Source organism: Neomonachus schauinslandi, chromosome 4 (assembly GCF_002201575.2).
Source record: "Neomonachus schauinslandi chromosome 4, ASM220157v2, whole genome shotgun sequence".
NCBI lineage: Eukaryota > Metazoa > Chordata > Mammalia > Carnivora > Phocidae > Neomonachus > Neomonachus schauinslandi.
The window spans coordinates 76,752,928-76,777,893 of record NC_058406.1 but is presented as its reverse complement, the minus strand read 5'-3'; the positions used below and the strand labels follow the sequence as shown (position 1 = coordinate 76,777,893).

The 24,966-nt window shown below is 40.8% G+C and overlaps 1 protein-coding gene, 1 non-coding gene and 1 pseudogene across 4 annotated transcripts in view; 1 reads left to right on the top strand and 2 right to left on the bottom strand.

The window, feature by feature from the left end:
• Positions 1-2,303: 2,303 nt before the first annotated feature.
• LOC123324742 lies at positions 2,304-2,369 on the bottom strand. The gene has a single exon (XR_006540009.1). It is a non-coding gene; the product is annotated as a small nucleolar RNA SNORD58 (small nucleolar RNA).
• Positions 2,370-8,780: 6,411 nt separating this feature from the next.
• Positions 8,781-24,966, top strand: part of DIPK1A (divergent protein kinase domain 1A) — a 125,229-nt gene continuing 109,043 nt past the window's right edge. For 2 of the 3 annotated variants that reach the window (XM_021690100.2, XM_044914561.1), the window contains exon 1: positions 8,797-8,907. In XM_021690100.2, the coding sequence (XP_021545775.1) occupies positions 8,854-8,907 (54 nt within the window). In that variant the 5' untranslated portion in view covers positions 8,797-8,853. Of the gene's footprint in view, positions 8,908-24,966 lie in introns of all 3 variants that reach the window. The other variant, XM_021690099.2, reaches the window with a different exon arrangement.
• LOC110580408 lies at positions 12,626-12,974 on the bottom strand (annotated as a pseudogene).

Here is a 24,966-nt window from a genome sequence, read left to right as displayed (position 1 = left end):
CAGAAATATGTAGGGAGTCAGATATCCTGTGGTACAGTTCTGGCTGTGCAGCTTCATAGCATGGGCTTGGGCAAATTAGCAAACATCTCCTTACCCGAGAAAGGTTTTTAACTGATTCCAGCCCCACAGTCTACGACCTAGAGTCAAGTCATCCTTGTACTGGTTTCACCTTGATAATATCCTAGACTTTAATTCTCTTCATGTGTCCCTACTCTTACAATTAAACCTTTCCCTTGGTCTCTATTCCACAATTTATCTTCCAGTTGTCTGCCCAGCACAGCCGTCACCTCCAGGTTTGGAGCCCTGCCCTTTACACAGGTTGTGGTTATAGAACCTGACAATCGGTGGACGGACCTTCCAGTTACCACCTCCGGTCTGCTGGTCTGAATCCCAGAGAACTATCTCCCTCTGAGCTATTTGATTTTGTGTCAACTTGACTATGGGTTCGACTGCTGCCTTGGGCCACCCACTGACAAATGCCTTTATGAACTATGGCCTGATACCTTGAAATATTTTGAATACCTATTAATATGTCAGTAATCCCAAGTTCCAATCCTATCCCAGTGGATATGTTCAAGACTGGTTCTCTTCCCTTCTCTGTTATCAGTGGGCCATACCCAGCCTACTCCCAAGATGCCAGATATGTGATTCTATATAGTATGATCCTATAGCATCAAGAAATTGTTAAACTGTGTTTATTATAATTTGTTTAATAAGACAGGGACATAGGTGACATAGTTCAAAAAGATTTCTGTTAATGTAACAATGGTCAAAAAAATTTTTTTAAAGATTTTATTTATTTATCTGAGACAGAGAGCACATGAGAGGGGGGAGGGTCAGAGGGAGAAGCAGACCCCCCGCTGAGCAGGGAGCCCGATGTGGGACTCGATCCCGGGACTCCAGGATCATGACCTGAGCCAAAGGCAGTCGCTTAACCAACTGAGCCACCCAGGCGCCCACAATGGTCAAAATTTTTACAAGAGTTGGTACTGGTACTAGTTGGTACTAAGGGACCAGTTTTGTTTACTAAGAAAATTAATTTGTGGGGGTACCTGATTGGCTCAGTCAGTTAAGTGGGTGACTCTTGATTTCAGCTCAGGTCATGATCTCAAGGTGTGGTATCAAGCCCCATTTCAGGCTCTGTGCTCAGCAGGGAGGCTGTTTGAGGTTCTCTCTCTCCCTCTCCCTCCCCTTCTGCTCCTCCCCCACTAAAATAAATGAATCTTTAAAAAAAGGAAAATTAATTTGTGTGGAAAAGCTCATTCCCCTAAAACTCAAAGATGGATTTTTATCTAAGCTTTTAGGGAAGGTTGGTTAAAGATGTTGGTGCTCCATGAATTTGTTCAATAACGAATTTCACAGGAATGGTTGTAAATTTGTCTATTTACCCAGTTATGCTTTTGAAGTGAAAAACTCCTTTTATTGTTTTTTCACTTAAAAAAAAAGTGATTGCCCATGGTTTTCCAGCATGGCATTTTAGGCATCTATGTGTGTGTAGTACTTACCCTGCGTGAGGTATTATGCTAAGAACTTTATAACATACAGCTTAATTTAATTGTCACACAGGTTTACTGACCTACTACTAAAGATGAAATTAAGGCATGGAGATTTTAAGTAACTTGCCCAAGGAGGTCACACAGCGAGAAAGTGGCGGAACCAGACAAACAAAAATCTATCTGTCTCCAGATAGCTCCTAATCACTTACATGGAAAACAATAAACACTGAAGAAAATGAGAGAAAAAAAAACAAAGAACTTGGAAAGAGATAAGGAATATGCTCCACAAGAAATCTGGACCCTTATTACATCTTCTGAATTGGTTGGTTCGGACTGGATTTTACTGGGGGTAATTAGTAAGGAAACATCTGGGTCTCCTAAGATCTCTGCTGTCATCTGAGAGAATTGGATGTTCCCTGGATTTGGATGGTTATTCCTGTGCTCAAGAGAACTGGGAAATATTTAGGGTTGGTCTTCAGAGGGAAGACCACACTACAAATCACCCTAATAAGCAGGGCTCTGGGAGTGTGCTACCAGGTCACCTCTTGCTGAAGTCTCTATGCAATTTCCCCCTTCTGTAGAGAGCATGGCATATCCTTATACACAAAATAGGGAAACAAGATTGTAGAATGCTATTTGAATGTTATGACATTGACAGTTATTCTATAGGAGACCCTGAGACTATTGCCAGAGGCTGAAAATATTCTGTCTCAGGACAAGTTGATATCCTGCTAAAGACCACAACCCACCATAACAAAGTAAACCCTTCAATAACTTCCATGTGACAAGTTTTTTTTTCTTCCAGCAGCTGCTCAGAGAATAGTTGTTTTCATGATTAATCCAAAGGTGTTCTAAGAAATGCCATCATCACAGGCATGTGACAAGTTTTATATGATAATTTCTGACATGTTTGCTATAGTCATCGTGAATTCTCAATAGAAGTCTTTCAGTGCCATGTTTTCATTGGGGGAATTTCAATTTCCAGAATTACAGTGTTATGCCTCAAGTCAGATGAAATCTTAGCATCAAATTATTATAGGCTGTTTATTTTCTTGAGGAACTGTTCCAAAAAACCCACAATATTTCTTCAGGGAATGTACCAATAAGAATGAACAATGGAATATAGATTGTCATTCATAATTCTGTTTCAGATTTTGAATGTTGCTTTTAAGTTAAAACATCTTTAAAACCTATTCTGTTTTTGTATTTTTTGTCCTCCTGGCAGCCTCATTTATTCATTCATCCTTTCAGCAAATGTTTATGGATTATCTTCTATATGCCAGGTGCTGTGCTAGGTATTAAGGACACAATAATGAATTAGAATTTACTGTCAAATTCTAATCATTCCTTTAAATTAAATTAAATATTAAAAAACCAGACACAAAATGCCTGCCCTACTTCCTTTTAAATTTCTTGTGTTCTATACTCCTAACATCATTTTATAAATATTTTGGACACAATAGATTCATAATATTTGGTGGTGATATCAGCAATTAGAGAATCATTGTATTTTTAAAAATCAATATTCAATTTGCCTTTTCATAGAAGATAAATATGTGCCTTATCTCTCATTTTAGTTTCCTTCTTTCCTTCCTTTCTATTAATTTTTTTTATTTTAATGCCCCGTCTCTCATTTTAGTCTTATGTTCTCATGACTAAGTCACAACAGACTTCATTTTTCCCTGGGGTGCAAATTCAGTCACCACCTTGCCTTACCATTCTAGTGGATGGTGGTGACTGAATTTGTACCCCAGGACACAGTGTAAATAATTTGTCTATTCTGTTCTCTGGGGAATTTCACATAAACCAGGGGTTCTTTTTTAATTGAATCACTAGTTCAGAGCCTAATCTCCCTTCTATTCTCTCCACTAGTCCCTTTCCTGCTTTCCATTTTGAAGCTTCAGAGAAACTCCTGATTGTGTCTACTTTCCCAAATCACTCACAAGGAGGTTAACTCAGAGGTCACAAATTCAGATGCCTGTAGGGAGCAGCCTGGAAAGAGATATAAGTGCTGGGGGCTGAGGCAGAAACATTAGGGAGTGAGGGGGGGCAACTGTGGCAAACTGTAGAGCACAGGCCCAGAAAAGAGGAGGATGCTGTACTCAGACGCCAACTCATTGTTGTTGAGTGAATGAAACAGTGAGTTAGCTGATCATCCAATTTTCACAAGAGTCAGAAATCTGGATCTTTATGTGAAATGTCCCAATCTGTAAATGTTGAACCACCCAAACAAAACATGCCTGCCTAGGACTGCCATTTGCAACCTTGGCTCTTATTGGTATTGAATCCAAAAAACTAAAAGCACCATAGGTTTTTGAAACGTCCTTGAAGAACGTGAGTTGAATTGGTGACCCAACCCCACACTTAAGGTAAAAGGTAAAGGAAGAGTTCTTATCAGGGGTGTGATTTGATATTGTTCTAATTAGTACATTTTCATTAATCTAATCAGTACATTGCCATTCTACAGTTTTTAAAACTGTAATAAAGCAATTCATCTTTTATGTAAGATAAGGGGGGATGAAATATATATTCAACTCAAAATACATATTCAATTTTGTTTTTATTTATAAAGGAACACTGGCACTGGAAGAATACATTAAAAATTAATGAGTGATTAACTTTGTAGGGTAGGGATAAGGTAGAAAGGCATGAGTGTGGGAAAAAGACTTCTCAATCTACACTTTTAAGTTAGTTTCTCTTTTTGAAACAGATGAGAGTATTATGTATTCAAAAATCAAATTTTTAAAATGAAAGTAAACGGCATTAACATGCCAAATTATTTTTTTATTGCAGGGAAGTATGACAGGTTGAAAAATAAATTAGAATCTGTAAAAATATATAACAGGACAAAATTCTATAAGGGAAATGGAATTATAAAAGTTAAAGAAGAAGAAAAAGGAATAATGTTTCAATTAGGATAGCTGAAGAAATAATTTTTTAATTTACTCTTTAAATGGTATCAAACTGCTGTGGTATTTATAGCCCACTGAACATACTTAAGACTTGTGTGGCTCTTATTTTTAAATGCCAATATTTACAATGTAATATTGAAATTGCTTCCTTTACAATTGTTTTATTTTATGATAAAAATTTTGGACACATATAAAAATGAGAAGGGGATAGATGTATTTTTCAAAGCTCTTTTGAGGTTATATAAACAAGAGTTCAAAGATTACTGATCTTGATTTTCCTATACAGTTGATCCTTGAATTACATGGGGGCTAGGAGTGCCAACACCCCCACCATGTAGTCGAAAATCTGTGCATAACTTTTGACTCTCCAAAAACTTAAAAGCCCACTACTGACTGGAAGCCTTACTGATAACATAAATAGTTGATTAACACATATTTTATATGTTATATGTATTACATACTATATTCTTACAATAAGCTAGAGAAAGGAAACATTCCACTGGACTTGGAGGTGGGATAGGAATCCTCCTTGCTGTTCATTGCTTCTTTCAGGCTGTTCTTCTTCTCTCTTTTCTAATTTCTCCCCCTGCCCAGTATTTGCTTTGCTTTGTTTTTTAACTCATGTCCCCTGATGTTGTCACCCTCCTCATTGTGGTAGTCACCTACTCACTCATATATCACTCTGCCTTATTTTTCAAGGACTTTATCTTTTGGCTACTGGCATCCTCTCTAGCACCTTTCCTAATTCTAAGTCTTGTTTTCAATATATACTAGATAATCCTTATGATACTCTCCTTGAGTCTCTTCCAATGACACTGTATTCCACACTCCTTAGGCACTCACTGCCATTGTTGCATTCCACTCTAGACTGCATCACTTCTCCATAATCTTGTTTTCATGCATCCCCCTCTAATAGCCATATTGCTGTGGTCACTCTGCAGAAGTAGGATGGACTCCTCTACCTCAGATTTGGTTTGGATGTCGATACTGATGATGCCACACACGTACCAAGAGAGTATGAAAAGTTGTATGGGGCACCTGGCTGGGTCAGTCGGTGGAGCGTGTAGCTCTTGGTTTCAGGGTTGTGAGTTTGAGCCCCATGTTGGGTATAGAGATTACTTAAAAATAAAATCTTAAAAAAATTTTTATTACTCACAAAAAGCAGCTCTCTGTGGAGAGCAGAGCAGGCTCCTAAGCTGGTACAAATGTGGTCTAAGGGAGCAGAGAAAGGAGACTGTCTTAGGGTTTTATGGTGATAGAGGGGTAGGACCAGGGTGAAGGTTCCCTCGAGTGGGCTGGGTCTTGCATGGTTTGTACTTTCCACTAGCACCAAAAGAGTCATCTTATCAATTTTCCTGGGTGCGCGGCACAGGGAAAAGAGAAGAGGTGGAGCTTGAAAGCTGTCAATGAATATTTTAAAAATGGAGTCAGACTCTTTATTATCTATCTATCTATCTTTCCAGCTAATTCCCTTTTATTCTCTGACTCCTACAGTCCCTCAAAAACTTGCAATTCATTGATCCTACCACCTTTTCTCTGTCCTTAATCTCTCCATATTCATTCTTCCCTCATCCCAAACTCCATGGAGAATCATAATCTCTCCCTTAGTTATATTCTCAACTTCCTTGCTGAAACCTGATTAAAAAGAATTCTAAGCCTATTCTGAGCCTGCATCCTGGTAGCCAATTATTAGTGGACAAAAAAAGGCACCACCACACTGACTTATCTCAGTTAAATTCATGACCATGAACTCAAGTGGGTCCTTATGGCACTCAGTAAGCATATGATTTTTCCCTAGTCCATTCATCTTCCCATTCTCCTAGATAACTACTTCACACCTTTTCTCTCCTCAAAGCTCAGTTACTCTTCTTCACTTCTCTATTGATGACCTTACTTCCTTTGCCTCTGAGAAAACTGAAATGATCAGAAGAGAACTTCACAGACTCCCACTACCCCTCCTACACACTTGCTTGCCTGTTCCCATAGAAGAGCCTGTGCTCCTGTCTACAGAAGATCCTTTCGCTTGTGTGCTAGATTCCAAACTCTTTCCCACTCACTGACACTGCTCCAGCAATTTTCTCTTCTTGATCCTACATTAATTTTTCATCTTCCAGATCTTTTCCAGATCATTCTCATCAAAAACAAGTATTTTTCCCAATTTGTCACTCTGCTGTGGACTCCACTTCCATCACCAGTTACTGCTCATTTTTGGGCTCCCCTTTGTCAAGAACTTCTCAAAAGAATTGTGTGTATTAGACATCCTAATTCCCTCCTCCCATTTTTTCTTAAACCCACACGGATCAAATTTTCTCCCATTGCTCCACTGAAGTGTTACCAATAGCCTCCATGGTACTAGATCCAAAGGTTAGTTCTCAGTCCTTACTCACATATAAGCATTCACTGCTCCTTGATACACTATCTTCACCTGGCTTCCAGGCACCTCTCTCTTGGTTTTCCTCCTTCACTGGCTGCTCCTTCTCAGTCTCCTTTGCTAGCTTCATCCTTGGTTCTCTCCTATTTACATTCACTCCTTTGGTGATCTTGTCCAGTCTCATGGCTGTAAATATCATCTAAATGTTAGTATTTCTCAAATATCTCTAGCTTGAGCCACTATCTTTAACACCAGACTCAAATATACAACTACCTACTCAAGATCTTCACTTGGATTTCTAATAGATCTCAAATGTCACATGTCCAAATTGAACTCCTGATATTTCTCTTCAAACCTACACCACCTGTAGTGCCCCTCATCTCCACTGATTTGTTTTCTTTTTTTATATCCCATATCAGCTTTATTACCCTATTTGATTTCATTTGCTACATTTATTATTTATTGCCTGTTACCCCACCCTGAAAACGTAACATTCACAAGGGTTGAGATTTCTGTTTTGTTCAGGTTTATAACCCAACCAACTAGAACAATGTCCTGGTGTTCAATTAGTATTTATTGGATTAATGAATGAATGAATGAAACAGGTAGCATCCATTCTTAGCTAACTCAAGAAATTACTGTTCTCTTAACCCAAACTAAAAATCAGTGAAAAATGGATTTATCTGCAAGCAATCCCACACACCCTGGTTTAAAACATCTGTGTTTGTATATGGGCTGGGGGAGGGGCAGGTGCAAAGTTTTTTGTTTTTTTTTGTTTTTTCCTCCAGAAATGCAAAGCACCAGAACGAGGTTTAGGTAAAAACCACAATGACTGAGTAAAGATTTGCTTCTGGAGAAAACACTGCTCAGAGCAACAGGCCAGAATGAGTTCTAACTGGCTACCCAAACCGTGTTGGCATCACGTGAAAAGGTAGTATGTGGGGTAAAAAGAAGCAAAAACGCATCTTCCTTCATTATGCATCTCTCGCGTCTCTCTCAACAGCTGTTCTCCCACTAGGGTGGCTCTTTTTTCCCTTATTTGGACTTCACTGTCAAAAGAAAGACACCACACGCTTCGTTATGTAGCCTTCACTGAGTAGCTATGCCACGTCCCAGGTCTCCTATCTTCAGGACTGCATTTAATTCAGTACTATTTTTCTTTTTTTCTTTTGAGTCAGGGTTCCTGGGTGGGGCCAGGAAAACTCTGAAGATGTTTGAGAACAATACAAACTTAAAGTCTGAATTTTTTTAAAAGTACATTTAAAAAAGTTTAAGGCCGTTAAGAGAAGAAATGGCTTTGGGGGGCACTCTCAGTTCAGCGGAGAGGAGCCCTGTCTGCGTTCGCTCCGCCACAAAGCGCAGAGCCCAGCCCTCAGGAGCTGCGCCCCTAGGTCTTTCGGGCTGCGGCAGACGCCCCCTGCCCCGGCCGCACCCCCCGCCGCGCGCGAGGGAGAACGAGCCCGTCACCATGCAAGGAACCCCAAGCTTCCCTTAAATTTCCGTGCAGCCCGCCCAGACACGTCCCGACTGAAGGAGCACAGTCCAAAGGGAACGTCAGTCCTAGCTGGAGGAGTAGCGGGGTTGGCGGGAGGCGCGGCGGAAGCAGCGCTGGGAGCCGGTAGCCGACGGCTAGGTCCGCGAGGTCCGAAGAGTCGGCGCTCCGGACGGCGCGGTACACACCCTGCTCGACCCGCCCCTCCCCGCGTGGGGCGTGCAACACCCGGCCTTCCACCGCGCCCTCTGCCTCCTCCGCACGCCTCCCCTTTAAGCGCGAGGCGCAGTTGGATTTGTGTCGGCCGAGGCAAGGCGCGACTCCCCTTTATGGCGGAGTCGGCAGCAGCGGCTCTCACTGCCGCGGCGGCCGGGCAAGCGGAGCAGGAGGCCGAGCTTCGGGCAGCCGGCCGCCGTCACCGCAGCGGGGCCGGGGGGAGCGCGGCACACGCCGCGGCGGGGGCGGAGGAGTGGGCGGGCCCGGGCGGGCTGGGGGCGGGGAAGAGGGGGAAGGCGGGGAGCCGGGTCGCCAGCGCTCGGGTACGCCTCTGACTGCGGCGCGGCGGGGCGATGTGTGATTACCATGGCGAGGAGTCTCTGTCCGGGGGCCTGGCTAAGGAAACCCTATTACCTCCAGGTAGGCCGGCGGCGAGCCCGCCGGGCGCCCTCCCTCGCCGCGCGGGACTCGCCCGTCTCCCTCTTCCCTCCCTGGGTCGGCGCCCGCTCGAAACCCGCTGCCCCCTGCCGTCCGGCACCTGGCGGCGCGCCCTCCCCGGCAGCCCCGGCGCCGCAGACCCTACGGCGGCGCTGCCCGCGCCCCCCACGGCTGCCCCGGCGCCTCTCGCGCCCTGGTCGCCGGGCTCCGGGGCCCGGGTCTCCTCGCCCGGGCTCGCCCTGGCTCCCCTAGCATCCCGAGAGCCCCGAGACGTGACCCGGGTGCGACCCTCCGCCCCTAATAGTTGAGACTCTTTAGCCTGGGCTCGGGACGTGTGCCGGCTGCTCCCTGGTCTGGCGCTCTCCTCCCCCTCCCCTGTGGGCCCCGCAGGTCGGTTTTTCACGACTCTGTGTCTTCGGTCGGTGGTAGGAGAGGTGGTGTGTCATTCCACCATATTTTAGAAAATTATGGCAATTTGTCACATCAGTGTTTCCCCAAATCCCCGAGAAGCGACGTGTGTCTAGTGCTGAGCCCCTTGGTTCGGTCTTTTCATCACACTCGTGATTTAAATAGGAGGTAGGACTCAGAAGCCCGAAAGAGGCGGATGGGTGTTTGTTTCTAAAAGGAAACGGGACAGTGTCTGGTGCCGATCTCAAATACCCCAGCAATGCAAACGTAATTCTCAGTCACGTCATGTGTACTGTTCGCGTGTTAATCTTTCATGATTTCCCCGTTCCACCCTCTGTGCCGCTGCCGGTCTGTGTCTTCGAACCCTACTACTGCCTTCATGTACTGTCGGTCACCAGGGGGACCTAGTAGACACCGTGAGTAGCTGAGTGCAAATACATCACCCCAGTGGAAAAACAACTACAAATCAATGCCTCGTGTGGGTCAGCAGTGTTGTCTGCCTTCAGAGGACAGTATTCCTTTTACTGCTTACATTAAAGGCTGAAGGTATTGATAGACTATTTGGGCATGTGAATTCATGCTCAGCTGGCGCTTTTATAAATTATTTTAAAAGTTGAAAAGAAGCCATCATAGGGCAAGTAAATCTTTCATTCTTGTTTGGAAATTGCATATGTAAATCGTTACCCTGCAGTGAATGATGTACTGCAAATTGGAAGCATGATTTGACAACCCATGATATAAAGAGTACAGGAGTAAACCTGAACGCCCTGAGTCCTTGTAGCAGCTCCAAGAGTAGTAATTATGCTTGAGTAACAGTAGAGTAACCTAGTGTAGAATTCAACCCAGGCCAGATACCTCTTTGTAACCCTCTATGTGAACAAAAAAAAATCTTTCCAGACTCTCTCCCCACAATAAGTTTATTGGGATATTTAAAATGTTTTTTGCTAAAACTAGGTATTTTAATTTTTTAGATTTTGTGGCAGACTTTATTTTAGACTTTGATTAGTTTGTCTCTAAATGTTCTCCAAAAATGTGGCTGTGACATGTTTTGGCACCATAGCTCAAGAGCATTCAGATTGGCTGAATTAAGATTAGTTTTACAAATAGTTTATGTTTCCATTAATGGCAAACATTTGGCAGTTCTGCCTTTCTGAATGTGCACATCATTATCTATTACTAAATTAAGGTGAACTTGGATTTTAACCATTTCAAAAGGATTTGGGAGCATAGTGATATTTTAGTAGGCTACTTCTATATAAAATAATGATTAAATAGAAACATTAATTCTAGTATTATATATTTTTTAAGGTTTTTTTTTTTTTAATTTGAGAGAGAGAGAAAGAGAGAGAGCACATGAGAGGGGGGAGGGTCAGAGGGAGAAGCAGACCCCCCGCTGAGCAGGGAGCCTGATGCGGGACTCGATCCCAGGACTCCAGGATCATGACCTGAGCCGAAGGCAGTCGCTTAACCAACTGAGCCACCCAGGCGCCCTCTAGTATTATATTTGAGATAAATAAAATTTGGGAACCCAGGGGACTTGTGTCTTAATGTCTTAGTATTAGTACTTATTCTCTTTATGAATTTTCTTGTTAGTTGTCCCTCGCTATACTATTTCAATTTACCCAGTTTAAAAAAAACAAAACATTGCTTAAGTGTCACCTTTTTCTGTTGCCTATTGTCTAAATGCCTCACCTTCTGCTTTTTAGAATTCCTCTACTGCTAGGTGCTTCAACCTTGAAATTGTTTTGGGCAAAGTCAAAATATTTCCACCTGAGACTGTCATACATCTACTCAAGTTTCTTAGCCACTGAAGATTGAATTAATATATACAGTACTCCCTTTCCTCTTTTATTGTTTTATTTTTCCTGAGACTAAAATCATGTTCTTTTAGGAACAGCATGAGGCCTGAGAACAGAGCTGAGCTTTGTTCACTTGTGCTTCTGTTTCATCATGACCTTGAAAAAGTTTCCTAACTTTTTAGTTCCATAGTTTCCATATCATAAAATGGAGATTATAGTTATTAACTGAGTACATCACATGTGTAAAGTGAGGACAAGCTAGATGAAGTTAAATCTGTTTTGTGACATTTTTACTACACTTTAAATAGAAAAGCATGTCAATTTAAATGGTAGGTACATATAGGTAAATATGTTGAATTCCTTCATCCAAAGGTTCCTGGCTTCCCCCCCCATTTTATTTATTGAGCATTTATTGATATTGACCCAGGTGCACAATGGGGACTTCTCATATTGACTAAGTCATTTACTTAATATTTGTTGGAGGCCTATCACATGCCAGAAACTTTGTGAGGTGGTAGCAATTCTACTAGAGCTAAGCAAACATCTTTGTAATCCTCATGGAGCTTAAAGTCTAGTTAGAGACAATCATTAAATAATCTCAAAAATGTATAATGACAACAGTAAGTGCGATGAAGGAAAACGGAAGAAGCAAAAGACTACCTGTGAGGAAGAGAACAGTTTCTTGTTCTTTTAAAACTGTTTTACTATAGAAATTTTTATACATACATAAGGCAGGAAAGAATAATGAACTCTCACATACCTATCACCTGCCCTCAACAATTACCAGTATTTTGTTTCATTTCTCCTCCCATTGTCCTCCTTCCAACTAAAGTGGGGTTTTTTTGGATTTTTAAAAAATTTTTAATTCTAGTATAGTTAACATACAGTGTTATATTGGTTTCAGGTGTACAATATAGTGATACAATTCCATACATTACTCAGTGCTCATCATGATAAATGTACTCTTAATCCCCATCACCTATTTCACCCATCCCCCTACCTGCCTCCCCTCTGGTAGCCATCAATTTGTTCTCTGTAGTTAAGAGTCTGGTTTTTGGATCGTCTCTTTTTTCCTTTGTTCATTTGTTTCTTAAATTCCATATATGGAATTTGTTTTTCTCTGACCAACTTAATTTTACTTAGCATTATACTCTCTAGTTCCATCCATGTTGTTGCAAATGGCAAGATGTCATTCCTTTTTATGGTGAATAATATATATATATATACATACACACACACACACACACACACACACACCACTTCTTCTTTATCCACTCATCTATCGATGGACACTTGGGCTGCTTCCATAATATAGCTATTGTAAATAGTGTTGCAGTAAACATAAGTGTGTGCATATCTTTTTGAATTAGTGTTTTCATATTCTTTGGATAAATTACCCAGGAGTGAAATTACTAGATGATAGGGTAATTCTATTTTTAATTTTTAATTTAATAAAGTTTTATTTTTCAAAATGTACAGTTGGTGGGCTCTCTTCATGCATCTTCACCAGCAGCTGGGTCATCTCCACCCTTGGTATTTCTTGTGTAAATTACTTGAGTTCTGTGCTTTGAAACCAGTTTAATAAGTCCGCCCTGGCTAGGAACCTCGAATCTTCAGTTTCTCAGAGACAACAGCTGGGGTTATAAGCTAATAGCTGAGAACTTCCTTACAGAGTTTGTCACATGTCACTTTGTCAAATAAGACCAGGTTATTGAGCTTGTGCCGAACTTTGCCTTTGGATCATTTCTTTTTAGTCTTACCCCCAGGTTTGTTCACTGGGTCTTTGTCTTTCTTGGTTGACTTTCTGGCATCTTTCTTCTTCTTGTCATCCTTGGGTGACATTGCAAAGCTCAGAGAACAGCAGCCACCCCTGCAGCATCACTAAAAGACCAAAAGCTATTTTTAATTTTTTGAAGAATCTCCATACTGGTTTCCACAGTGGCTGCACCAGTTTGAATTCCTACCAACCGTGCAAGAGGGTTCCTTTTTCTCTACATCCTTCACAACACTTGTTGTTTCTTGAGTTTTTGATTTTAGCCATTCTGACAGACGTGAGGCGATATCACATTGTGGTTTTGAGTTGCATTTCCCTGATGATGAGTGATGTTGAGCATCTTTCAATATGTCTGCTGGCCATCTGTTTGTCTTCTTTGGAGAAATGTCTATTCATGTCTTTTGTCCATGTTAAAATTGGATTATTTGTTTTTTGGGTGTTGAGTTTTATAAGTTCTTTATGTATTTTGGATACTAACCCTTTATCAAATATGTCATTTGCAAATACTGTCTCACAGTCAGTACGTTGCCTTTTAGCTTTGTGGATTGTTTCCTGTGCTGTGCAGAAGTTTTTATTTTGATATAATCCCAATAGTTTATTTTTGCTTTTGTTTCCCTTGCCTCGGGAGACATATCTAGAAATATGTTGCTACAGCCGATGTCAGAGAAGTTACTGCCTATGCTCTCTTCTAGGATTTTTATGGTTTTAGGTCTCACATTTAGGTCCTTAATCTATTTTAAATTTATGTTTGTGTATGGTGTAAGAAAGTGGTCCAGTTTCATTCTTTTTCATGTTGGTGTCCACTTTTCCCAGAACCATTTGTTGAAGAGACTGTCTTTTTCCCATTGCCTCCTTTGTCGAAGATTAATTGACCATATAATCATGCTCTCTGAGCTCTCTGTTCTGTTTCGTTGATTTATGTGTCTATTTTTGTGCCAGTACCATACTGTTTTGATAACTACAGCTTTGTAGTGTATCTTGAAATCTGAGATTGTGATACCTCCAGTTTTGTTCTTTTTCAAGATTGCTTTGGCTATTCAGGGTTTTTTGTGGCTCCATACAAATTTTAAGATTATTTGTTCTAGTTCTGTGAAAAATGTTGTTGGCATTTTGTTAGGGATTGTGTTAAATCTGTAATTTGCTTTGGGTAGTGGACATTTTCATAATACTTGTTCTTCCAACAAACTAAAGTATTTTGAAACAAATCTCAGATATCACATCATTCCATCCAAATACCTTATTATGCATTTCTAACAGATAAGGATATTTTTAGACATAATCACAATACAGTTATCATACCTAACAAATTTGATAACAGCTCCTTATTTTTCTCTGCCCTCCTTCTGGATATGCATTACCCTGAGAGGACTGACTAAATATGCTATGGTGTGGGCTTACTGTGATTCAGGAGGGTCTCTTGGCAAAAACAAAACAAAACAAAAAACTACCCCCTCACCAGCTTGTTCATGCTGGAAAGTGTTCATCTAGGGAAACTAATTCTCATTTTGTGTTTTGGGAGAATGTCTTAGAAAATAAATGTCTGGTTTAAGTAACATTTTCATGTAAATGTATTATTTTATTTAGAATGAAGATGCATTAGTTAACAGGTGTAAAAGATCCTGCTTTGTTTTGGGGATAGGGGATGGAGTGAAGAGTACAGAAGGAATTGGATTTCAAAGTTGGAGGGGAGGGATGAAGGGCCCAGCAAGAAGAGATGGAGGTTGCAGAAACCAGCTTTATATAGTTGTAATTTTATTGTCTTCAACTGGGTGAAGTCAAAAAACAGTTATGTCCTGAAGTGTTGAGGCCTCAGGGCTTGCAAGTTCTTTTCCTCCTACAATTTACAGGGGAAGAAAATGTTAAGCAGTTGACTTAATTATAAAGGACTTTCAATCCGGTGTTTTTATTGATCCAGATAACACTGTGGTAATTGATAATGCTTCTAGAGAACTATAGCATTATGCAATTAATGATATATTTTCAGCTATAATATGGATTAAATAGGCATTTATGGGCTAGTGTGGGGGCCTAATCACTGTTCAAAGCTTTGTTTATATAACAAAAGAGATTCTATGGCTTGTGAAGAAGAATTGTGTGGTATATCCACATAGTAGAATATTATTCAGCAAAAAAGAGGAATGAAGAACTGATGTATACAGTAACATGGATGAAACTTGAAAATATTAAACACATGAAAGAAGCCAGCTGTAAAATACCACATACTGTATAGTTCCATTTATATGAAATCTCCAGAAAAGGCAATTCTATAAAGACAGAAATTGGATTAGTTGTTGCCTAGGGCTGGGAGGGTTGGGGGGAAATGGATATGAGGTTTATTTTGGGGTAATAGGAATGTTTTAAAACTGAGACCGGTGATGGTTGTACTCTATGAATATAGTAAGAACCATCGAATTGCATACTTTAAATGAATAGAATGTATGGTTTGTGAATCATATCTCAATAAAGCTGTGAAAAAAAAAAAAGGAACTGAGTTTATCTCATTGATGTGGTCCATTTCTCTGACCCAGTTGCATATTCGACCAATGCCAGCTTTTTGATGCAGGGAGTACTTCTTCTAGAGAAGTGGTGCAGGTGTACTGTTTGTCTGTGGGGCCTCTCTGTCGGCCAGGAGGGTTTGCGACCTGCAAACACTTACCTGAGCAACCAGCTTCTCATGGCCAGGCATCATTCTCAGAGCATACTAACTTAGAGTTCCATCCTTCCCAGCCACTTTGTTGAAACCTCACCTGAGAAACAGTGCTTCCTGGGCTGGCTAACCGTTGTGGCACATTGAGTAGAGTCCTGCATCAGAGATCGGAAACTGTGGGTGTATTAACCCGTTCAGACCATTTTCAGGCAGTGTTTTTCTTCCACACACCATTATGATACTACTTGTGGGCTGCTGGGTGTAGTGACCCAGAATGACACCTGTGTGTATCTATTTTTAGCAGTGTGTTTTCTACAAATTAGGATCTACTTTGTTTAGGGTTTACTCAAGTCTGAGTAACTGACTGATAACACAGCCCTATAATTCCTTGGTTTTAGTTTAGAATACCTTCTTCCTTCTCACTATCATTAAGTTCTGGAAGAATGAAAGTGAAGACAATTTAGAGCGATTCTCTGTATTTAGATGATACACATTTTCCATTCTAGTCATTCTGTCTGCATGCCCTGTTGCATTGAAGAAGCTGCTGCAATTATAATGGAATTTGAAGTTTGAGATATGTGGGTACTTCTAAAGGTTTTTAAGCTCTTTAGATTGCTAAAGTTTTATATTTCTTGAGGCATCTTCTTAAAAATGACTAACAGTTTCAATTATGTGTTCAGTAGGTCTGTCGTGAAGGAATGGATAGATAGCATGTTCTAATTAGGGTGTGGGCTCTTGTTTAACATTTCTGATACCAGGCTCTTTGGCTTATATTAGTACTGTTTTTCAAACATGACTGCTGTAGATGGTTTGCTTCTTTATGGCTTAGTGTGGCTATTTTGTGGGATTTAATGCCAGATGGGGTTACTGATCTAGATTAACTGGAAGTAAGTGATGATGTTGACAAATACGGTACTAAGAGTGTTATGGCTTCTTGCCCATTTTCAGCCTCCAGGATTATTTTAAATCTAAAGATAATTAGAGCAGGTGGTGGTTCCCTATTCCTGAAAGGCTATAGGTGGTGTGGTTCTCATCATGTTTGTTAGACCTGCTGTTCAGAGCTAAATTTTTGTCTTTGCCTGAAACTAAATCTCTAAAACTATGATTAGCTTCCTGAGACTGGTCAGTATATTGAGAGCATATGCATTCCATAATGTCTTAAATTCAAGCATAAAATTATAATGTAGCCATTTATATTACCATTAGTTGCTTTTTGCTTTTTACCTCTGTTAGGAACTCAAACAAATAATGAATTCTCAGACAAACTGCATCCTCACCATACTTTCAGGTTGTAGCATACAGTAACAGTGTTGGTTTCTTCATTGTCATCTTTCCATTGCTGCCCTGGTTTTCATTTTGATGGGTTATAGAGTTGTTTTGTATTCTCTGTAGTTCTTTCTTTCTTTCTCTCTTTTTCCTTCCTTCCTTCCTTCCTTCCTTCCTTCCTTCCTTCCTTCTGCAGTTAGTCACATTTTAATATTTCCATTTTTTTTAAGATTTATTTATTTAAGATAGAGTGAGTGTGCATGCAGGGTGCGGGGAGGCGGGGAGCAGTGGGCAGAAGGAAAGGGAGAGAGAGTCCCAAGCGGACTCTGTGCTGAGTGTGGAGCCCGACAAGGGGCTGGATCTCATGACCCTGAGATCATGACCTGAGCTGAAACCAAGAGTCAGGCGCTCAACCGACTGCCACCCAGGTACCTCAAGGTTTTAATTTCTTAAAGTTGCTTTGAAACAATACTGTACCATTCTGTTAAATACTATATTTTTACATCATTTGGTTGAAAAGCTTAATGTCTCACATTTTTAACATATTTCTAGACATTCAAATATTTTGTGAATAATTTTTAAAAAATTTTAATCTACAAAGTATATGAATTTAGAAAAACTAGGATATTGTAATGTGAACATATTTGAAAAAAAACCCAAAATATTAGTAGATGAATTTTTCTTTAGAAATAAGTATTTCTTTTGGCGGGGGGAGTTGACTGAATATTTCATGAAATTAAATAGTTATCTTTTTAATTTTTTAATTTTTATTTTTTTGAAGATTTTATTTATTTAACAGAGAGAGAGAGACAGAGATAGTGAGAGAGAGCATGAGCAGGGAGGAGAGGGAGAAGCAGGCTCTCTGCCGAGCAGGGAGCCCAATGTGGGGCCTGATCCCAGGACTCTGGGATCATGATCTGAGCCAAAGGCAGAGGCTCAACCTACTGAGCCACACAGGCGCCCCAATAATTATCTTTTTTAGATGTGATTCTGATATTGTGGTTATTTTTTTTCTTTTGTTTTGTTTTTTATTGTGACTCCAAACATATAAAATTCATGATCTTACCATTTTTAAGTGTATGGCACGTTAGTGTTAATATATGTACATTGTTGGGGTGCCTGGGTGGCTCATTCGGTTAAGCGTCTGCCTTCAGCTCAGGTCATGATCCCAGGGTCCTAGGACTGAGCCCTGCATCAGGTTCCCTGCTCAGCGGGGAGCCTGCTTCTCCCTCTCCAACTCCCGTTCGTGCTCTCTGTTGCTATCTCTGTCTCTCTCTCTCAAAGAAATAAAAAAACGTATATATATATGTATATATACACACACACACATTGTTGGCAACAGCTGTCTGGAACTTTTTCATCTTGCAAAACTGAAACTCTGTGTTTATTAAACAGCAGCTCCCCATTTACCCCTCCTTGCCAGCTTGGTAACCACATTCTACTTTCTGTTTCTATGAGAAACAGAAGTTTCTTGACTTCTTCAGATATCTCATATAAGTAGAATCATGCAGTATTTGTTTTTTTGTGACTGACTTATTTCACTTAGCATGATGCCCTCAAGATTCATCCATCTTGTACCATATGACAAGATTTCCTTCTTTCAAAAGGCTGAATAATATTCTACTGTGTGTGTATACCATGCTCTCCTTATCCATTCATCAGTCACTGGACATTTAGGTTGCTTCCACCTCTTGGCTATTGTGACTAATGCTGCAGTGAACATGGGAATGCTAATATCTCTTTGAGATCCTGCTTGCAATTATTTTGGACATATACCCAAAAGCGAGATTGCTAAATCATTGGGTAATTCTGTTTTTAATTTTTTGAGGAAACTCCATACTGGTTTTTTTTTTTTTTAAGATTTTATTTATTTATTTGACAAAGAGAGACACAGCGAGAGAGGGAACACAAGCAGGGGGAGTGAGAGAGGGAGAAGCAGGCTTCCCGCCGAGCGGGGAGCCCGATGCGGGGCTCGATCCCAGGACCCCGGGATCATGACCTGAGCCGAAGGCAGACGCTCAACGACTGAGCCACCCAGGCGCCCCCTCCATACTGTTTTTTATTGTGGCTGTACCATTTACATTTCCACCAGCAGTGCATAAGGGCTCTTTCTCCTTGCCAGCACTTGTTCTTTTCTGTTTTGTTTATTTATTTATTTATTTTGATAGTGGCCATACTAATAGGTGTGAGGTGGTATCTCACTGTGTTGTTGTTGTCAGTTTTTGTTTTGTTTCTTTGAAGATTTTATTTATTTGAGAGAGAGGGAGAAGCAGATTCTCTGCTGAGCAGAGAACTGCACGCAGGGCTCGATCCCAGAACCTTGAGGTTATGACCCGAGCTGAAGGCAGATGCTTAACCAGCTGAGCCACACAGGTGCCCCTCTCACTGTGGTTTTGATTTGCGTTTCCCTGATGATGAGTGATGCTGAGCATCTTTTTATGAGCTTGTTGGCCATTTTCATGTCTTCTTTGGAAAAAGTTCCTTCTTGATTTGTTTCAGATTGATGTCTTTTCAATAGGGTTATGGATTATTATAAACAGAGTTCCCCTTTCTGTCCTAAGAACTGAGTAATCATGTTTGAGGATATTCTTGCAAGAGAGATTTACAATATGCTAACAACCTTCTGAATTAATTACTGCATCCATTTCAGACCTGCATGGTGTCAGAGTCACAGACTTAGAGATCCTAGAGCTGGCACCACAAGTTTTACTGCCTGCCCCCAATTGCTTGAAAATTAGAGCTTGTTGTTTATATTAAATTTAAAATCTTTTAAAAAATTTATTTATTTATTTATTTGACAGAGACAGCGAGAGAGGGAACACAAGCAGGGGGGAGTGGGAGAGGGAGAAGCAGGCTTCCAGCTGAACAGAGAGCCTGATGTGGGGCTCAATCCCAGGACCCTGGGATCATGACCCGAGCCGAAGGCAGACACCCAACGACTGAGCCACCCAGGTGTCCCTTAATTTAAAATCTTGATCAACATGCCAGCCTCTGTACCAGTGATTAGATCCAGCTTTTGAATAAAAAGTGCTAAAGGACTTTTTTGAGATAATGGGGAAATTTGAAAATGGACTATACATTGGATAGCATTATTGTATCATTGTTAAATTGCGTTATTTAGGAGAGTGTCCTTATTTTTAGACGGTGTAAACTGAAATGTTTAGGGTAAAAAATACCATAGTGTTGATAATTTACTTATAAATAGTTCAGGAAAATTATTTGTATATGCATATATAAAGAGCAGGGTGTCTTAACCTCAGCACTATTGACATTTTGGGCTGGATAATTCCTTGTTGTGTGGGGCTCTGTTTTGTAGGATGGTTAGCAGCATCCCTGGCCTCTACCCACTAGATACTAGTAACACCCCCCAGTAGTGACAATCAAAATATGTCCAGACATTGCCATATGTTCTCTGGGAGGCAAAATTGTTCCTAGTTGAGGACCACTGATACAGAGAAGAAGAAAGCAGGAGAGGTAGAGATATTTATGTATGTTTAGAGAGAGAACGAGAGAGTAAGCAAATATAGGACAGTGTTAGCAATTGGTGAATATAGGTAAAGGGTATTTTTTTATACTATTCTTTTAAATTCTCTACAGATTTAAAGATTTTCAAAATAAAAGGTTGGGGGAAAATAAATCAGACTGGATTTCATAATAACTGAGTATTACTGGAAGATGTGTGAATTCTGGCCAAAGTTACATTAAGAGTCAAGAAAATGAGATTTGATAGAGCACATATCAAGTCAGTAATTAAAGAAAGTATGTTCATTTTCCAGTGATCCTGGAACATTTTACCACAAATTTAGCAGCTTAGACCAATACCCATTTATAGCCTTATCTCACAGTTCTGCAGGTTAGAAGTCTGGGCACAGTTTGGCCTGGCTCGTTCTTTGCTCCAGGTTTCAAAGGTTGAAAATCAAGGTGTCACTAGGGTTGACTTTCTGGAGCTCTGGGGATGAATTGGCTTCTGGACTCTTTCAGGTTGTTGTCAGAATTCAGTTCCAGGGCGCCTGGGTGGCTCAGTCGTTAAGAGTTTGCCTTTGGCTCAGGTCATAATCCCAGGGTCCTGGGATCGAGCCCCGCATGAGGCTCCCTGCTCAGCAGGAAGCCTGCTTCTCCTTCTCCCACTCCCCCTGCTTGTGTTCCCTCTCTTGCTGTGTCTCTGTCAAATAAATAAATAAAATCTTTAAAAAAAAAAAATTCAGTTCCACACTGTTGTAGGACTGAGGTGTCCATTCCCTTGCTGGCTGTTGGCTGGAGTGGTTTTCAGCTTCTAGAGGCCACCTACATTCTTTGGTTCATGGCTCCCTTTCTCCATCTTCAAAGCCTGCAAGAGTGGTAGAGTCCTCTGCATGCTTCAGCTTTCTCTGATTTCCTCTGTGCCTCATGCTCTGGCTCTTCTGCCTTTCTCTTCTGCTTTTAAGGGCTCGTATGATTACATTGGGTACACCCAGATAACCCAGAATATTTACTTTAAAGTCACATGATTAGTAACCTTAATTCCAGCTGCAAAGTCCCTTTATTGCAATACCTAGATTAGTGTTTGATTCAGTAACCAGGGGGTGGGAATCTTGGGAGACATCTTTAGAATTCTGCCTACCACAAAAAGCATACAACTGAATTCTGACAATTAAAAAAATAAATTATTTCCTAAAATATTTTATACGTGTCTTTCCCATTACTATTAGGTTTAAAGATGGATATTGTCATAGAATAGATTTTATAAGAGAGTTGTGTTTTTTTTAAGTTTATTTTTTTTAGTAATCTCTACACCCAACATGGGACTTGAACTCATGATGCCAAGGTCAAGAGTTCCATACTCCTCTGACTGAGCCAGCCAGGCACCCCAAGAGATTTGTATTTATCCCTCCAACAATTACTATGGGAAGAATCATGGATATTTAATAAAGAAGAAAATGCAAATCGCTGGTGAACATCACATGCAAAACTATTTGTTTTTACAACATACTATTCTTAAAACTTTTGTACCCTTACACAAACGAAAGTAAGAGCACAAAAATTTCACTTTATGAACTCTAAGAAAACTTTCTTAAAGTGTAACTTACTTCCCTTTATTACATAATTAATTAGAATTGTTCTTTACCCCCTTGTTTTGTTTTTAACGTGCCAGCTGACAACATTTTCAGGCACACCTGATCAGTAGAACTAAATTTGTCCCCAGTGAAGGCAGAGCCTAGTTATTACCCTTGTCTTGTCCTTTGTCCTGAGCATATACTCAGGTTGTGCAGTGTAGTGCACATGTATTTACATGTATTCAAAAATATTCTGTAACCACTCTGAGATTCTGAGCTCTGGTAGCACACACTCCTGTCTCTCTTGCATTCCTGTTCTTTATTCTCACCACCACCACCACCACCATCTTATCACCGTCTTCATAATTGAGGCCTTTGCCACTCCCGTGCCTTCCAGTCTGCCAGCACCCTCTGGCTTCCCTCCTTTCCCTACTGAGTCAGGATGCCATGACCTGTCGTTTCAGCTGCTCTTCATTGGCTCATTTACCAACTCCTTGTTGCCCTGACCTTCTTTCGTTCTTTCCTGGTACTCCTGCCCTTTCCTTTAGTCTCTTCAGTCCTTTGCTCCCCGCTTTCCCCAGGACTTCGGCCTTCTCCAGCTTCTCATTTTGTACAGTCTCTATGGGTAATTGCAGCTCTTCACATGGGTTTTACTACAACCCAAATATTAATGAGTCTCAGTGTTGTATCACCAGGCCAAACATCTCCCCCAGAACTTTAGATTTGCACTTCCAGCTGCTTATTTGATATCTCCCTTTAGATGGCACTTCATATTTTTTAAACATTTTTTATTTAAATTCAATTAATTAACATATAATGTATTATTGGTTTCAGAGGTACAGGCCTATGATTCATCAGTCTTATATAATACCCAGGGCTCATTACATCACATGCCCTCCTTAATGTCCATCACCCAGTTACCGCATCCCTCTGCCCCTCTCCTCTCCAGCAAACCTGTTTGTTTCCTATGATTAAGAGCCTCTTATGGGGCACTGCGTATTTAACATGTCCTAACCTAAATTCCACCCCCCTTGAAACTTGCTTCTTTCCCTGTTTCAGTTAGTGATACTCTCCAGTTACTCAAGAGCATTTCCCAGATGATTAATAATGATGAGTACCTTTTCATGTACCCACTGGCCATCTGTCTCCTGCTGGTACCATGATTATCTCCTGTCTCATTGGACCCACTATAATGTCCCCCAGAATGGCCTTCCTGCCTCATTTATCCCTTTTAGCTCCATCTTCCACATTGCTTCTAGAGTAGTCTTCCCCCAAATGCACATCTGACCTAGTCTCCCTCCCTGCTAGTGAAATCCTTTAGTGGCTTTCCTACCGTCTTCAGGAGATGATGCAGAGTTCTGAGCATGGCCCTTCATTTCTGGTCCCTTCCTGTCCTGCTGTTTCATTCCTGCCACCACCACCTCATGCACCGTTTGCCCTAGCAATCCTGAAAAACTTCCAGCTTACCAACACACCATGCTCATGTGTCAGCCTGTCTACCCTCCCCCACCTTTTCTCCTTTGCCCTAGAATGCCCTTCCCCCATTTCCCTGCATTCCTCTCTACCTGGTTTATTCTCAGTTTTCTACTTGTCCTTCAGGTTTCAACTCTAAGAGGAAGTGACCTTTTAGCAGTCCCTCCCTAACACCCCACACACTATTATGTGCCACTTCTGTGCCCCAGACTGTGTGCATGATAGCCGGCACATACTTCTCTTGCTGCGTTTATGATACTGGTTTGTCATCACTGGTTTTCATAGCTTTCTTCCGCCCCAGACTGTGATTTCCTTGAGAGCCAAGATGTCAGTTGCCCTTTTCTATCTCCTGTGCCTAACCCAGAGCAGATGTTCAGTAAATGTTTGTTGAATGAATGAATCAGCATAAACACTGGTAGAGACAGTTTTATGGGGCTGATTAGATTAATTTAAAAAAAGATTTATTTATTTTATTATATTTTAGTGAAGTTTTTATTATTTATTTTAAATTTTATTTGAGAGAGAGAGCAAGAGAAAGAAAGCATGAGTGGAGGTGGGGAGGAAGGGGGGGTAGAGGAAGAGGAAGAAACAGACTCCTTGCTGAGGAGGGAGCCCGATGTGGGGCTTGATCCCAGGACCCCGTGATCATTACCTGAGCCCAAAGCACATGCTTAATGACTGAGCCACCCAGGTGCCCCTTATTTATTTATTTTAGAAAGAGCAAGCGCTCATGAGGGGGGAGGTCAGAGGGAGAGGGAGAAAAGCAGACTCCCCACGGAACGCGGAGCCAGAGACCACAGGCCACACAGGGTTGATCTCATGACCCCAAGATCATGACCTGAGCTGAAATCAAGAGTCCAGTGCTTAACTGACTGAGCCACCCATGTGCCCCTAGATTAATTCTTTATACAAAAGAAAACATATATACAACGAGTAAAATAATACAGCTGAGCTTATGATACAAATGATGTCTCCCCTTCTACTTCTCTGTATCCCCAGCTTTACTCCTGAAAGGTAGCCTCTTTGAACCTCCTATCTTTTGGGATTTCCTGGTGGCTACATCTCTGTGTCTAGAAACTGTACACATCCTAGGAGGTGCTTTGTTCTCATATACTTTTTTATATCTTAAAATGTTTATTTTTGTCAGAATAGCTGGTGATTTTCTGTTTCTGGTTTATTACTATAAGTGTTCCCTCTCCATAAAAATTCATTCAGAATTATTCCGATACACCTTTAATGTCTATTTTATGTAAGTCACAATATATATGTAATAGATTAATATAGTCATAAGTTTACATGGAACATAAATAAGTAAATGTACAAATGTCAGGGATTTGGGCTCTAAGATATTTCCCTGAGAGGGTTGTATAATCAAAAAGATTTGGGGCTACTGCTCCAAATAATAGGCTTTTATCTGTTTTGTTTTTTTTAAAGATTTTATTTATTTATTTGATAGAGAGATAACACAATTAGGGAGGAGGGGCAGAGGGAGAGGGAGAAGCAGGCTTCCCGCAGAGCAGGGAGCCCGATGCGGGACTCGATCCCAGGACTCTGGGATCATGACCTGAGCCGAAGGCAGACACTTAACCTACTGAGCCACCCAGGTGCCCCTTATCTGCTTTTTTGATTGATCAACTTTAG